This window comes from Marmota flaviventris, chromosome 1 (assembly GCF_047511675.1).
Source record: "Marmota flaviventris isolate mMarFla1 chromosome 1, mMarFla1.hap1, whole genome shotgun sequence".
Classification (NCBI taxonomy): Eukaryota; Metazoa; Chordata; class Mammalia; order Rodentia; family Sciuridae; genus Marmota; species Marmota flaviventris.
In genome coordinates this window covers 33,913,384-33,927,919 of record NC_092498.1, presented here as the reverse complement: position 1 = coordinate 33,927,919, position 14,536 = coordinate 33,913,384, and the positions used below count along the sequence as shown (strand labels likewise).

Below are 14,536 nucleotides of genomic sequence, written 5' to 3'. Positions count from 1 at the left end.
GCACTGAACTGAGAGTTGAGAGACTTTAATTCTGGATCTAGCAGCAGAAAAGCTGCATTTTACCTCTGGATACTTCCTGCTTTGTTGACATCAAAAGGGAACTCAATGGAAGGTCTTTAAAATTCCTTTCAGTTCTAACACTTAATATGCTATATCCTATACTACCCCATCCATTCTCTCACCTCCTTTCCCCTCAATCAAACCTAGGATTCTTATCTACCATGAAAATATATACCATATAGGCATCAATGGAAATCCATCAGAATCATTTTCTATTTTTTCTTCTGAAATATCTAAAATAGTCTCTCTCTCTCTCTCTCTCTCTCTCTCTCTCTCTCTCTCTCTCTTTCTCTCCCCCCCGCCCGCCCAGTACTAGGGATTGAACCCAGAGGCACTTTACCACTGAACCACATCCCAACCCTTCTTATTTTTCTTTTTGAGACTTGGTCTCACTAAGTTGCTTAGGGTCTTGCTAAATTGCTGAGGCTAGCCTCAAGTTTGCAATCCTCCTACCTCATCCTCCCAAGTCACTAAGATCACAGGCATGCGCTACCATGCCCAGCTAAAATAGTTTTGCTGGTCATTTTTAAAAATAATCTTGTATTAAAACTGACACTTGTTAAGTACTAACTATACTTTGGGTACTGTTAAGATTAACTCTCTTAATCCTCACAAGCCCACAAAATAAATATATTCTCATTTCTAAGGATAGGAAAATGAGGCATGGAAAGGTCAAGAAATGTCCGACAATAGATCCCAGACTACCTTTAGGGTTCTATTCAAGTTTGGGGAGAACCTTGGGTTTCAGATAGCAATGACCTTATCTTTCTGAGGACATAGATACCCACTCATTTTATCCAGATATCCAAAAAGGAGTCTTTGAAGGGGTCCTATTTATCCATTTGACCAGTCCTTCAGAACCAAGTGATTTTCTTCTTACCACACAACACCCACACCCCAACCTCCAGTATTTACCTCTTTCTTTTTCCTCTCCTCTTCTTTCCGTTTCTTCTCTTCTCTTATCTGTGCTAAGCGCTGCTTTTTGCGCTCAAGCTCAGCTTTTAAGTCACTTTTGTCAGACATGTTGGTTTCCTTGGAGAAAAAGGGAAGAAAGGTGAACCTATAACTTTTTATATTATCATTGCAAAAATCATTCAAAAGGAAATGCAGCTTGAAAATGGGATTGGGGTGTATTAATAGGTCATATTACTTAGCCTATGTTGAAGAATCAAAAACAAATTAAGTTAAATCTGGTCTGACTCTACCTAAATCTTCCCTTATTATGCAGGCATAAATGTCTGAAGAAATATAACATTATCATCTGATCTGAAACGAACAGCAAATTACTTCCGAACAGGCAATTCGGGTGGGAGGGGAAGGGAAGGGGCATGGGTTAGACATGATGGTGGAATGTGATGGACATTATTATCCAAAGTACATGTATGAATACACGAATTGGTGTGAATATACTTTGTATACAACCACAGATATGAAAATTGTGCTCTATATGTGTAATAAGAATTGTAATGTATTCCGCTGTCATATATAAATAAAAAAATTAATTTAAAAAAATAGACAATGCATCTCCTGTACAAGTTTCTTACAAATAAACCAAAGGAAAGCATCAAAAAATAATCATCATCACGAACTGTAGTTCAGATGGTAACGGGGCAATCCATCTCCACTCTGAGAAAACAGGTGCCATGAATCCTGAGAGACCTGTCCTGCCCAAATTTCGATAGACTCTATAAACATTCCTCCACTGGACCTGAGCACACGGAAATTTCATTTTGCCTAACATATGTATCAGGGAAGACAGCTGCTGAGGACTTAGCAAGTTAATCTTCTTTCTCTGTAAAATTCCTTCTGAACTGTCACAATTAATTTCATGTCCAATAAACCCTGATTCTATAAAACTTTGATTTGCATACAGAATACAATATTTATTATTTTGGCACTTACCTTTTTCTTCATGTGTTTTGGGAACACATGAAAAGGAGGTAATTCTGGGGAAGTTCTTGGGAAATTTATCCAAATGAGACTTAATTTTAATACTAATCATGATACAGCTGCTGGTGGCAATGGTACCAGAAATATTTTAAAATAAAATAAGTTGATCAATTATCAATAATTACATACTTGCTTCTTACATACTGAAGCAAACAAGATGGAAATCCTGAGAAATGAAGAACTTCCTCTGACCCAAATTTCTCAAAGAAGAAAAAAACATCAACTAACTATAAATGTCATGAGTATTTACTTGTACGTTATTTGTATGCAACTATAAAAAATGTATAATGTATTCCTAAATAGATGCCAGAGTGATGGAAGGCACAAAAAAAAAAAAGTAACAAAGAGAAGAACAATAAGAGATGCTCAAACTTCCTGTCACTGTCCTTGGAAGGTAATCATGAGCCTGCAATCACTCTAAGACATGCTGTCAGACACACAGCCAGGAAGTGTACCGTGTTCCTGTTGGACACATTTCTGCTCACAGTGTGATGGCAAAGACTTGCAAAATAACAATGATCACAATAATCAATCTCTGCCATTCATGATCACACCCTGTCTTCAATTTTCAACAAACATTTGCTGAATATTTAATCCTTGCTGGCCACTCTATAAGGCAAAGGGATACAATGACCAGCAATACTAGATTCTTCCCTTCAAGGAGGATTGAACTCAAATTCCTGGGCTTGTAGTGTGACTGGGGAGGTCTCTGAGACATTGACTTATTGATTACAGTGTACCAGGCCCTTTGCATTCATTATCATATTTGTTACCACAATTCAAGCAGATTGGTACAATTAATGTCTTTTTCACAATCAAGATAAAGAATGCTCAGCAAGACCTGTGACTACATGGCCAATATGTGGCAGAACCTACATTCCAGCTTACACATGCTCTGACCTACCACACACTTCTAATCTCCAAGATGCAAGTTCAAAGGGAATGCAGAGCAAAATAATAATCAAGATCTGAGGAATTAGGCCCAGGTGAGCTTTGAGGAGCACACGGAATTTGAACGGTATGTTGTACAAGCTTGGGAACTAGCAAAGGAAGGGAAGATTTAGATATGCAGAGATCTATGGAGGGGGAAACCAGCAGATTGAATATAAGAGTTACACATGAATCCATCAAGAAATATAAACTCTATTTGTGAAAAATGAAGGCAAATGGCAAAGTCTTGTGGGGGAAGAAACAGAGAATTGAGTTGTATTTGATTTAACAGGTGATGGACAATCACAGAAGCTTTTTGAAAGGGAAAGAAGTGACAAAATGAGAATGGAATTTGCTTAAGCCTATTCTTGTCCCTGCCTGCATTACAGATAGGAGCATAAACTAGAAATAATGCAAGTTGCTGGGAGGCTGGTGCCAACACCTATTTCAGTCAACTGCACCTGCACTGGGATGGTAAGTGGTGGAGAGACAGCAAGTAGAGATGTGGACTGGAGATAGCACAGCCAAGGACCAAGTAATTCTTGGTAGTCTTTAGATGTGACTAAAGGAGGAAGGATCAGTATCAATTTATCTTCAAGAGAGCAAAGAGGAAGGCAGTGAAATCGAGAAGAGAAGGAAAAAATAAAAGGGTACTATTAAAAAAAACCACTTGTAACATGTCCTAATTTGGGCATCAATGAGTCTTTTAGACAAATGCATAGATACAACATAAAGATGAGACTGACAGTTGGATCAGGGACTGAAGCTATGGAATAAAGCTCACTGAAGTCATCCACCTACAAGATTGTTAAAACTTGAGTCATGGATTCAAAATCCTACAGAAGTCAAGTGGATAGTGCAAGGAAGCAGAATAGTGTCAGAGGCCAGCAGAGAGGAAGAGCTCTGTCTAAAGGAGACCACTTCACCCAGCTCCCACTGATGACCAACATGGAGGAACAAGGATCCAAGTTAGATCCTCCTATCTTTTTTTTTTTTTCCAAAAGAAGCTACAGAACTGAAAAAACTGAAGTTTATCAATAAAATACAGGTGGACAATAATTTTTGAGACCAGTAGGTAAAATTCCTGGCAGGAGCAAATTTGAACCTAATTACAAAAGCCATCTGAGAAGTTATATACATTCTTGCCCAATGGGTTCAAGCTAATTGATTTAGTTGAATTTTTTTCTGCTGTCAAAAGTGAAATGTACAATTAGAAAATAAATCACTGTTAAAGCAAGACCTGTATCATTCTAAGCTGAAAATCCAGCCAGTGGAAACTTCAGAAAAGTTAACTTTCTCCCTCCTTCATGTTTCCTCAATGATTACATACCTTTCCCCAGTTAGAAATGCCTGGCACAACTTCACTATATATTATGAACACAAGGAGAAAACCATTCTATAAAACATCCTGTATTTGTTGTGATTTTCTTGCAAAGAACTTTAATCACAAGAGGAAGTAAGATATATCCCTAGTACATTTCTTCAAAGTACAAAGGCTTTCTTCAAACTGCTCAACATGCCAAATGATGTTGATAGTTTAAGTTGATATTCTCAGCCACAGAGTTGATACTTTAAAAAATAGAAAGAGAGAAAGAGAGATTAAGTACAGATGTTTGAAAGTATATGAGTCCCTTTTAGAATGTCGTAGAGCTACAGTGTTAAAAGACAAAGCTATGGAGGACCTTCCATTTATTGATTTTTTAATCTATTCCACAGTAGACACTTATCATCAACTCACAGAATTAAAAAAAAAAGTCTCAAGAGAATGCCCCCTAAAAGGTTTGGAAAGTACATGTTATAGTAAATTAATGAGCCTTTACACATAAGGAGATGGCTTCAATGGTGGCATTAAATGCAGTGTCAGCACTGAGCTCCACAGGCTTTCCCAGGGGGCTTGCCAGTCTGACCCACTAAATCTCTTTGCACATCAAACAAAGCAAATGGAGAAGCAAAGCATGCGGGACATGAGTTATAGAGATTCCTGGGGCTAATATAGGTCATGGCAAAGGCAATTCTGATGTTCTCAGTCTAAGAAAATAAAAGTCAGAGCTACCCACTGCTAATTATTGCTCACTTACTTCACATACACAAAAAGCTGGTCTCTTTCATTTACAGATGGCAAGGGGGTCAAGTAGATAAATCAAGCCCACTTCTGAGTGTGGAGCTCCTCCCTGTCTAATCATCTACATGTTCTCCCACCCACCCGCCAACACATGGCTTGACTCTGCCCAGGCTTAGGAACAGTCATGGCTCAGCTGCACCCAGCTCCTTCCATTCTGGGATGAGTTGACTCACTTTTATGTTTCCTGTCCAGCATCCCTCACTGCAGAGTCCCATATGTGGAATTGCTTTCCATTGGCTTCTCCCCTGCCTCCATCTCTTTTGGCTTCATTACCAAATTCATACTTCTTATCTTTCTCTACCCCACATCATGGCTCTTGCTCTCTTGCAAAACGTCCAGCTTTACTATGGCCAAACACAATTCCATCTCTCTCTTGTGTTCATCTGTTCACCAAATTGCATCCACTCCAAAAGAGATATCTCAAAGTTCAAATCTGCTACTCCATTTACTCTGGATTCCATAAGTGAACCCCCATACACCCTAACTTGTCCAATTTTCAATTCTTTGCCTCTGATTTCCCTTTTGTCCCCTGCTTTGCCCTTTATCCCCAGCTCAGTGTTGTCACTCATCCTCCCAAAGTTCTCAGTTCAGTTAACTTTGGCTTTAGCCCATCTGTGATCTCAGTGATCTGCCATTCCTTTTACCCCCAATAAATGAGTCTCTATGAAAAAAGGTTGGAATTGTACCTGGCAAATTTTAAACCACCTAAGGAAAGTTTGTTTTCCTCTTTTGCCTCCTTCCACTTCTCTTCTACTTCTTCCTCCTCTTCTTTTTCAATTAGTTTTACTATTAACTTATCCTACAAACTCTTTATGCCCTTATTTTATAACTTCACCATCAGTCAAATTTCAATCTAATCACTCTGAAGGTGTCACTTCGAGAATTTCATTACGGGTGTGGAACGTTACTGATTTAACAGCAGCAGCACCTTCAGATCCAGGAAAGCCAATCTGTGCCCCCAGAGACTCTCAGGCATTTCAGGGTGCACAGAAAGACCTTTGCAATTCAATGGGTTACAGGTGGAATGCATGGGAGGAAAGAGTTGAGAGTCAAAGAAAAAAATTAGAAATATGAAATGTAGTCATTTAATTTAACAGTAGTACAATTATTCCAATTTTTCTGTGAACATAAGAAATATTTAACAAGCTCTGCTCAACAGACATCCTTCTCTTTCTTACCCACTTCCCACAGAAGGTAGATCAAGTTGCAATAAAGGAAGGAAGGGGAAGAAGAGGGAAGGAGGAAAACATGAAAGAGAGAAATGTGGACACTGGGGAGGGAAGATGAAAAACAAGTCAATGTCACATCTTCGCCCCACCTCCCTCACATTTCTCATATCCACGCATATCCATGCAGAAAGGGAAATTTTCAGCTTCTCTTGAACCCAAAGGGGCCTATCACCTTTTTCATTTCTGCACATTTCCTCACAGTGGGTTTTGTCTTATTTCACACCAAGTGTCTTAACAGAGGAGAAGCAATGGGTTGGCCCTGTTTGCACAGCTGCTGGGTCACAGCCCCTTCCAAGGCTTAGCTTTTGAACACTGTAGATCTCTATTTCCTTCTGGTCGTCTAAGTTAGCAGCAGTTGGAGATTCCATTTCTAATGCTGGCAGACGCAAATGTATTTTTAAGCTTAAAGTCGTAATCATGCAAGGTCGAAGTCATTGCTCAGCTGTTGCCAGACTCATTGAAAAAAATACCTAGAAATAAGTTCTCTTTTCCTGCTTGGATGCCATTGCTCTTGCGAGTTCTACACTATCAGATATTGAACTTTCCATTTGCCACTAGGTATGTGTAAGGAATTTGATCTTTTGCAGCCTTATTTCACCTGCTTGCTCTCTCACACAACACAGCTACCTCCTTCTACGTGGATCGGGAAACCCAGGGATGACATGGACCACAACCATTAACCCAGCTTAGAGGTATATCTGAGTCAATAAATGTAGACATCTCAGGAGGAAGTTGGTTGGTGAAACATGTACAGGAGTTATTGGCTAATTTTTTAGCCATCAATACAATCTGAAAATAAATTTTAAAAAATAAAATCTTTCTCTCAGTTGGACAATGCCCAGACATGATCCGTTTTTACCATGGAAGAACAGTTCTCATTATGACCTCAGAACCCTGTTAAACTCTTAAAAATCAAAGACTTCTAAGAGCTTTCATATATATGGACTATATCCATATTACCCTTGTTAACAATTAACTCTGGGAACATTAAAAACAAATTTTAATCATTTTTTAATGATTAATGTTAAAACAATGAAAACCTTGTTACTTATTCATATAACATTTTTATGAAAAGCATACCTATGTCATCCAAGACAAAAAGCAGTAAGAATAGTATAATTCTTTCACATTTTTTAAAAATATATTTTTAGTTGTAGTTGGACACAATACCTTTTTTTTTATAATGTGGTGCTGAAGATCGAACCGAGCGCCTCACACATGCTAGGCGAGTGCACTACCACAGAGCCATAACCCTAGCCCCAAATTCTTTTACATTTTCCCATATCTTCTTAATATCTGATGTAACAGAAGTCAACTGGATTCTCATAGCTACTTCTGCAATCTGTTGTGACATGCTATTTTAATTGAAGTATGTGAAGAAAATCTGGCTGTACACAGATATGTAGTTTGAAAACAGATGAGTATTTTAATATCCTCTTCAGGTAATTGTGGATTTTCTTTGATTTCACATCAAAAGTCAAAAAACAACAGTTTCTTAAAACATCTGAAAATCAAGTTTGGTAAGATCATTACCAATCTCCCCAGAAAAGCCTATAGGTATGACAATGCTCTCAAGCTTATGGTAGTGACACATAAAATCTTTCTAATTTTTGCTCAATAATTCATCATTAGCAACAAATATTGTCAGTTGTGCTCTTGAAGTGACAGCTGATGCCATTGATTTTTGCGAAAATGTCTGCCAATTAGTGAAGTCTGAATAAACATGGTTTTGTCAGTTACTTTTTCAAGTAAATAATAGAGTTTATAACAAAAGGGAACTAATGAACTCACAATTTAAACTATTACACAAAGGCTTTTCCTCAGACAACTCTGATCTCTGGGAGGTAGCAGAACTACTTTATGTGTTCCCATTTGTCCCTCAGTAGGACACACATCTAGAGTAGAGATTGAAGGTAGCTAATATCTCTTCTACTTCATGAAGAACATTCTTAAGTGAAACTGGGGTATGTAAGCTACCTCATGTCCTACTAAGACATCAGCAATTTTCTCATTACTGCTTTTACATTGTCACTAAAAATATCAACATGATGAAAAATCACAGAAAATATTTTATTGTTATTATGAAAATAGTTTTTGCCTTTACAAATCCTGAACGTGTCTTGGATCCTCCAGGGTTCCCTAGACTGCCATCTGACTTAATACACTTATGATAACATGAAGCTGATTCTAAAACCTGGAGAGACATTTTCTTAACAGAGTGCTGCTAAATATTTATATAAATAACCTAAATGGAGGGAGTTTGCACTTTTTACTTTGAGGAAAGGGGAAAGATACAGTACTAAAATCACTGAAACTCACATAGAAAATTCAAGATGGAACTAAGAGTCTATAAACTAACTGACCTAGAAATAACAGGAAGATCTAAGACCTCAGGATATGTATAGTATAAGGAAAGTAGAGTTAGGGAGGCCTTGAGGAGAAGGACCCGTAGACTATGTGTGAAAGATTTCTCACTTGTCTATGCTAGGCAAGAGATAAGGCGGATGAATCAAGAAGCCTTTTCTCATTCCCTATCCCCTTTTCCCACAATATGTGTGTGTACACACACACGCATATTAAATGGCTTTAGCCTGGTTGTGATATAAGCAAAGACAGTTGTTAGTAAACTATAGACTACTCTGAGTGAAACTTTATTTTACTTTTTGTCCTTTGAATTTGGCTAAGATTGTTCTAATAATTACAATTATGATATGTTTATTTCATAATAAGAACTTCAAAGATTATATATCTGGTAATAGCATATTACCCATCAATAGGGAAATTGAGATGTAGTTAGCCAAGTTCACAATCATTATGGGAAAGAGTAAGAACTGGACACATTTGATCTCCTTACTCTTTCATTTGTTTGTTTTAAGGTTTAATTTGAATTTTTTTTAATTTTTAAATTTTTTTTGTAGTTGTAGTTGGACACAATACCTTTACTTTATTTATTTATTTATTTATTTATTTATATGTGGTGCTGAGGATCAAACCCAGGGCCTTGCACGTGCGAGGCAAGTGCTATATGACTGAGCCATAACCTCAACCCCTAATTTGAAAATTTTAAAAGTCTTTTAAATTGGTGCATATTGTGCATGCAGCCTGGTCTCATTATGGCATATTCATACATATATAAAAACATAATTTGATCAATTTTAAGTCTCCTTATTCTTGAAGAGTTTTATCAAATAATTCTTCCCTTTTGATGTTTACTTATTTTAGATTTTACTCATTTTAATCTAAAGAAAGCTCTTCCTTTTAAAGACCTTTATGGTGGACCCCCAATGGTCCACCTCCAGTCCAATCTTGCCATTGTTCTTTATCACCACCTGGTGGCAGTACATGTAAATTGCATGGAAGAGCTAACACCACTTAGGAAAGCCTTTGCCACTGAAAATTCCCAGTCATAAAACCAAAGCCCAATACTGGATGATCTCAAGTACTTCAAGATAATCATCTGCAAAGGAAGAATCTATTTATGTCAGTAGAGAACTACTGTTCTGGAAAAACAACTATCTCAATCATACATAGTTTTAAATATTCATGTTGTTTCTCCCAGGCTGCTCTCAATTTTACTCTTATTGTGTAAGTTTTTAACTTAAGAAGCCAAATCAAAATATGTCTAAAAGAAATCCTTTCATTTCACTCTTGCTGAGTTTGTGAGATGTGTTTCAGATGGCTTTGTATGCACAGTGTTTCTAGTTCTACTTCCACTGTTTCATGATTCTGAGTGGCTTAAATTATACTGCTTAACCTATAACTTGAGCACTGGCAATTGCAGTGTATTAAACAGAAGAGACTCAAGCACTTAGCACAGCGCCCATTTGCTGGAGAGCAAAATCAATCCATAGGGTATCTGCCCTCTCATCTAGTTAGCAGAATGAGGATAAGAGCTCTTATCCTTAAAAGACTCAAAAGCCATTGTTATCTTTGCCAAAAAGTTCTGAAATTTTCTATTTTATTCCTGACTCCTACTGTGCATTCCACCAATTTAGAGATTCGAAATGCTTCTCTTTGAGAAAAGGATTGTTCCCCAATTAAGAGAATCAACCATTCATATCCTATAACATCTTTCCTCAGGAAACACTCAGATGATATCAAGAGTCCTCAGGAAATGATAACTTTAAGTAGAATCCTTGAAGAGCATAAAACCAGAAATGGAAGAGTTTGGACAACTAGAGGGAAGTATTTTGGAATTGAGTCTATATGAATTAGGGCAGAAGAGGAACTAGGAAATAGAATTGGAAAAAAGAAGATGGGCATCCTTAGGGGTACATCACAGGGAACACTAGAAGGAAGAAAGATGAAAGAACTTCCAAAAGTATCTCTTGGAAACACATACATTTGGGTCAAAATTGATGGGAAAGAGGAATCATCCACCTAGGCCAGGTATCAGACAAGAAACAAAACCAAGAAGGCTCCTACCATTACACTTTAGATAACAGAAAATTTCTGTGTCCCTAGAGGTTCTAAAATATAAGGGAGCATCTCAATCTTAACAGATACTCTCACGGAACACATGGAAAGGGGCAATTCTTCACAGATCATCATGTAACTTTACTTTGGAACTGGTACAGTGGCTCCTCAGCTTGGGTACATGGTTGGCTTTCAATCAACACTGGCTGTGTTAATAGGTTAAAGATGGCCCCTGTCTATTGGCATCCATAGTTTTCCTTTCTGCAGGCTGGTAGCATTAGCTGAAAGCCTACTTACCCCAAACACAATTTCTTACACACATTATTGCTTTAAATAGAGCTCATATAAGCATATTTTTAGCCATTTAGAGCCTGGATAGTTCTCATGCTGTGCAAAACTTCTCCCAACATCTGCTACCCATAGATAAGACCAGCCCTGTGGCTATAGAAGATTGGATCTCTCTCACCCAGGCTCCCCACCTTATGCACATAGTCTTCGTCTTCCACTCCCTTCTCTCCAGGAAATTCCCTTGCCTTCTTCACCTTCTGGGTTATGGCCATGATGCTGTCCCTGTAAGATCTGCTGTGAGGGACTTCCTCTCTTATGCAATCCTTTCCAAGTATCACCCAATAAATCTTATTGTGCAATGCTGCCATCTCATGTTCCTGTTTTCCTTGATCAGCCCCAAATCCTCAGCTCACTATATCCCACAGCCAATTTTCAACAGTCCTCCAACTTTACCATGTAGTATTTCCAAACCTGAGTTCTCCTATCTATATCCCATTCACACTACCCAATGGCAGTCTTCAACATTGCTTCATCATTGACAGTGGTGATACTCACCTAACACCTTCTCTCCATGATAATATTTCTCCTTCCATGAGACAACATCTATACTGAATCAGGGTGATCTTTCTGTCACTCAAATCTAATGAGTACACTTGAAACACAGCTATGACACCCTTTTAGTTACAACATATACATCAACTCCACATCATGGCACCTAAGAGTTCTTATTTCCCATCTCTCTGTCTCTAGATCACTCCATTCCCTAGTTCACATTGTACTGACACATACCTCTGTAATTTCACAAACTCTGAAAATGCTCTTCTTCTCACTCATTACCTAAAGATTCTTATTGATATTTCTGTCTCAACTCAGTCACATGTCCCCAGAAGGCCTTCCCAGTGCTTCAAGAGTCAGAGAAGAAAAACAGCTTTTCCTTGTACCCATCTTAGGTTCATTATCTGGAGACCGTTTAACAAAAGACAGATTAACAAGAGAAAAACCATATAGTTTTATTTTTAGTATAAGTTTTACATGGCACTGGAGCCTTCATAAGGAAATGAAGGCCTGTAGAAACAGTTACCTGAGTTTTTAAATAGGTCTGATGAAGAATGAAGAGTCATGGGAAGATATGGTAGGGCAAAAAGAGTGGGACCTAAAGGTATTAAACTGGGGAAACCCTAGCAAGATCTGAGTGTTCAGATTCCTGTGTCCCTGTGACTTTGGAGATAAGGATGCTCCTCTGCTTTGGGAATGGAAAGGTGGCACCTCCATGGGGGTCTTATAACCTGATATGCTTTAGAGGAAGGTGGGGGAAGATTGTCTTCCTTGCCTATGCTCTTTCTCGAATTCCTTCAGCTTAACATATTCAATACTCTTAGGTCCCATATTTTGGAGTAATGTGCTCTGAACGCCATTACAAGCTTGGGCACTGGTGCCCCGAGAGTGCCCTGTGTATGGTTTTGCTAGAACAGGTACCACAATGATGACTATATTATTTTTTGATGTTATTTTCTCCTCCCGTTAGACTTAAAGCTTCTAAGGCAATAGCCACATCTAATTATCTGTGTACCACTGGTGCCTAGCCATGGGTTTTCAGCAAATATTTCTTGAGTGGCTAAAGAACCATTATATATAAATGGGAAATCTTCCATATTTTCACTAAAATTTTGGAGATTTTCTAGTCATCAAAAATTTAGATCACTGTGCCATGCTTTTGAATGACCAAGCTCAAAGAAATCTTTCCTTATTATGCAATAAATCTTTATTCCCATGGTAGAAGAAATTCATTTTCTCACCCACCAGTACAAATGTGCAACAAACACCCACTCCTAGCATTGCTTTATCCATTAAACTATCTCTTACTAAATCACTATCCTTATAGATTCATTGATGTATTTTTTTCCTAATAACCTGATTTCTGAATCTAAAAGGATTATTTAGCAAATTCATTCAATTTATTATTGACAGACTCCATTGTTTCTCTCAAGTAACAAATTCAGCAAACTAGGATTTATTGTATCAAATGCCTTGAGGATAAATTATTGTGTTGATACCTGGGCTTTCTCTTTAAAATGGATGCAAAAAAAAAAAAAAAATCTGTGCTTTAGAACAGAGCCCTCTGTAGCACTTGAAGCTGTTTTCTCTGAGTTGCTAAGATGATAAATGAACATGTCTAAAAATAAACTACTCCAAGGTAACCTGAGGGACTGATCTTTAAAATACCTGATAACAAGCAAATCATCAGACATGATTTGACTTGGAGTCTTGACCTGCTGTCCTTATAAAGGGGCCAGATTTTCCATGCAAGAGAACTAAGTCAAGCCAGCACTGGCCAGTAAGCCTGCCTGCAGTGAGCACGCAGTCTTCCTATTTGAGGATGCAGGTGATCTCAGCTCCAAGATGTTTTTGCAGCTCCCAAGTGAGAAAAAATACTAAACTATCATACTAAAGGAAAGTCAGTTAAGATCCACTTTAAAAAACTAGGGAAGGAAAAATTTTATGTTCAATAATAAAGTAAAAAGCAGATTCCCCTAATATAAGTCAGCAATATGTACGTTCACAAGAAGCCATCTTGTTTTGATCTTCTTAAAAAATAGAAGTTATTCAGATTATCTCTACATCTTACACTCACTTAATTCAGTGCTGTTCCAAATCAGTTATAAAATACTTATGCACTTGTGATTGAGCCTATCCAACTTCAGGGACCATCAGTCCCCGCTGAAGTTATGATGGATGGAGGAGCACAGGGAGAAAAGGGATGTGTAGACAAGACACCTAAAGCCAATGACTTAGGCAAGTGAAGAGTCAGGATTCAAACCTGTCTCCACAGCGCAGGCTCTTAACTGCTATGAGTCCTGTAGCTATACTTTCTCACCTTCCCTTGCCCTACTTCCTTGGCCTTGGCATCTTTGCAGGTTTATTCTACTTCCTTTATATTCTGTCTTTGCCACTGTCACCTACTTATGTCATGTTTTCCTTCCAGTGTTCATTCTACAGGTAAAAAAGAATAAGACTGATGAGAAAAATTCAGAGCTACTAAGGATCTCCTAAATCCATGCTGCCTGTAACCACCCCTTTGTTCACAGAACATATGAGACAGATCTCCATGGAGTAAGTGAACTAAACCATCACAGAGGAAGACTGTAGCTGAGGAAGGCAGGGGTGAGCAGTGCATCCCAGGCAGAGGAGGATGCATGGACAAGTGTGGGGATGTAGGGATGAGAAAGACTTGATATGGATGGCACACAGTACACAAGAAGGTCAAGGAAGATGAGACTGGAAATGTAGTTCAAGATCAGATCACTAAGGTTGGATGATCAACCACCCCAGTTTGCACAAAACTGAGGGGGTAACCACACTGAGCATGTTACAGTGATAAAACTAAGAAAACCCCAGCCAAACTGGATGAGTTGGTCACCCTACAGCCAAAGGTCTGCTCTACCATGCTTCAAAGGGGTCTGAACTTCTCTGTAGGCAGAAGGGAAACACAAAAACATCCGTGCAAGTACCAGACCAGATAATTTATTACTACCATATAATA

General features: G+C 38.2%; 1 protein-coding gene across 1 annotated transcript in view; it reads right to left on the bottom strand.

Annotated features, from left to right (window-relative positions):
• Dync1i1 (dynein cytoplasmic 1 intermediate chain 1) overlaps positions 1–14,536 on the bottom strand; it is a 294,624-nt gene that overhangs the window by 263,601 nt on the left and 16,487 nt on the right. The window contains exon 2 of the mRNA XM_027952799.2: positions 976–1,092. Coding sequence (XP_027808600.1) covers positions 976–1,083 — 108 coding nt within the window. The 5' untranslated portion in view covers positions 1,084–1,092. The remainder of the gene's footprint in view (positions 1–975; positions 1,093–14,536) is intronic.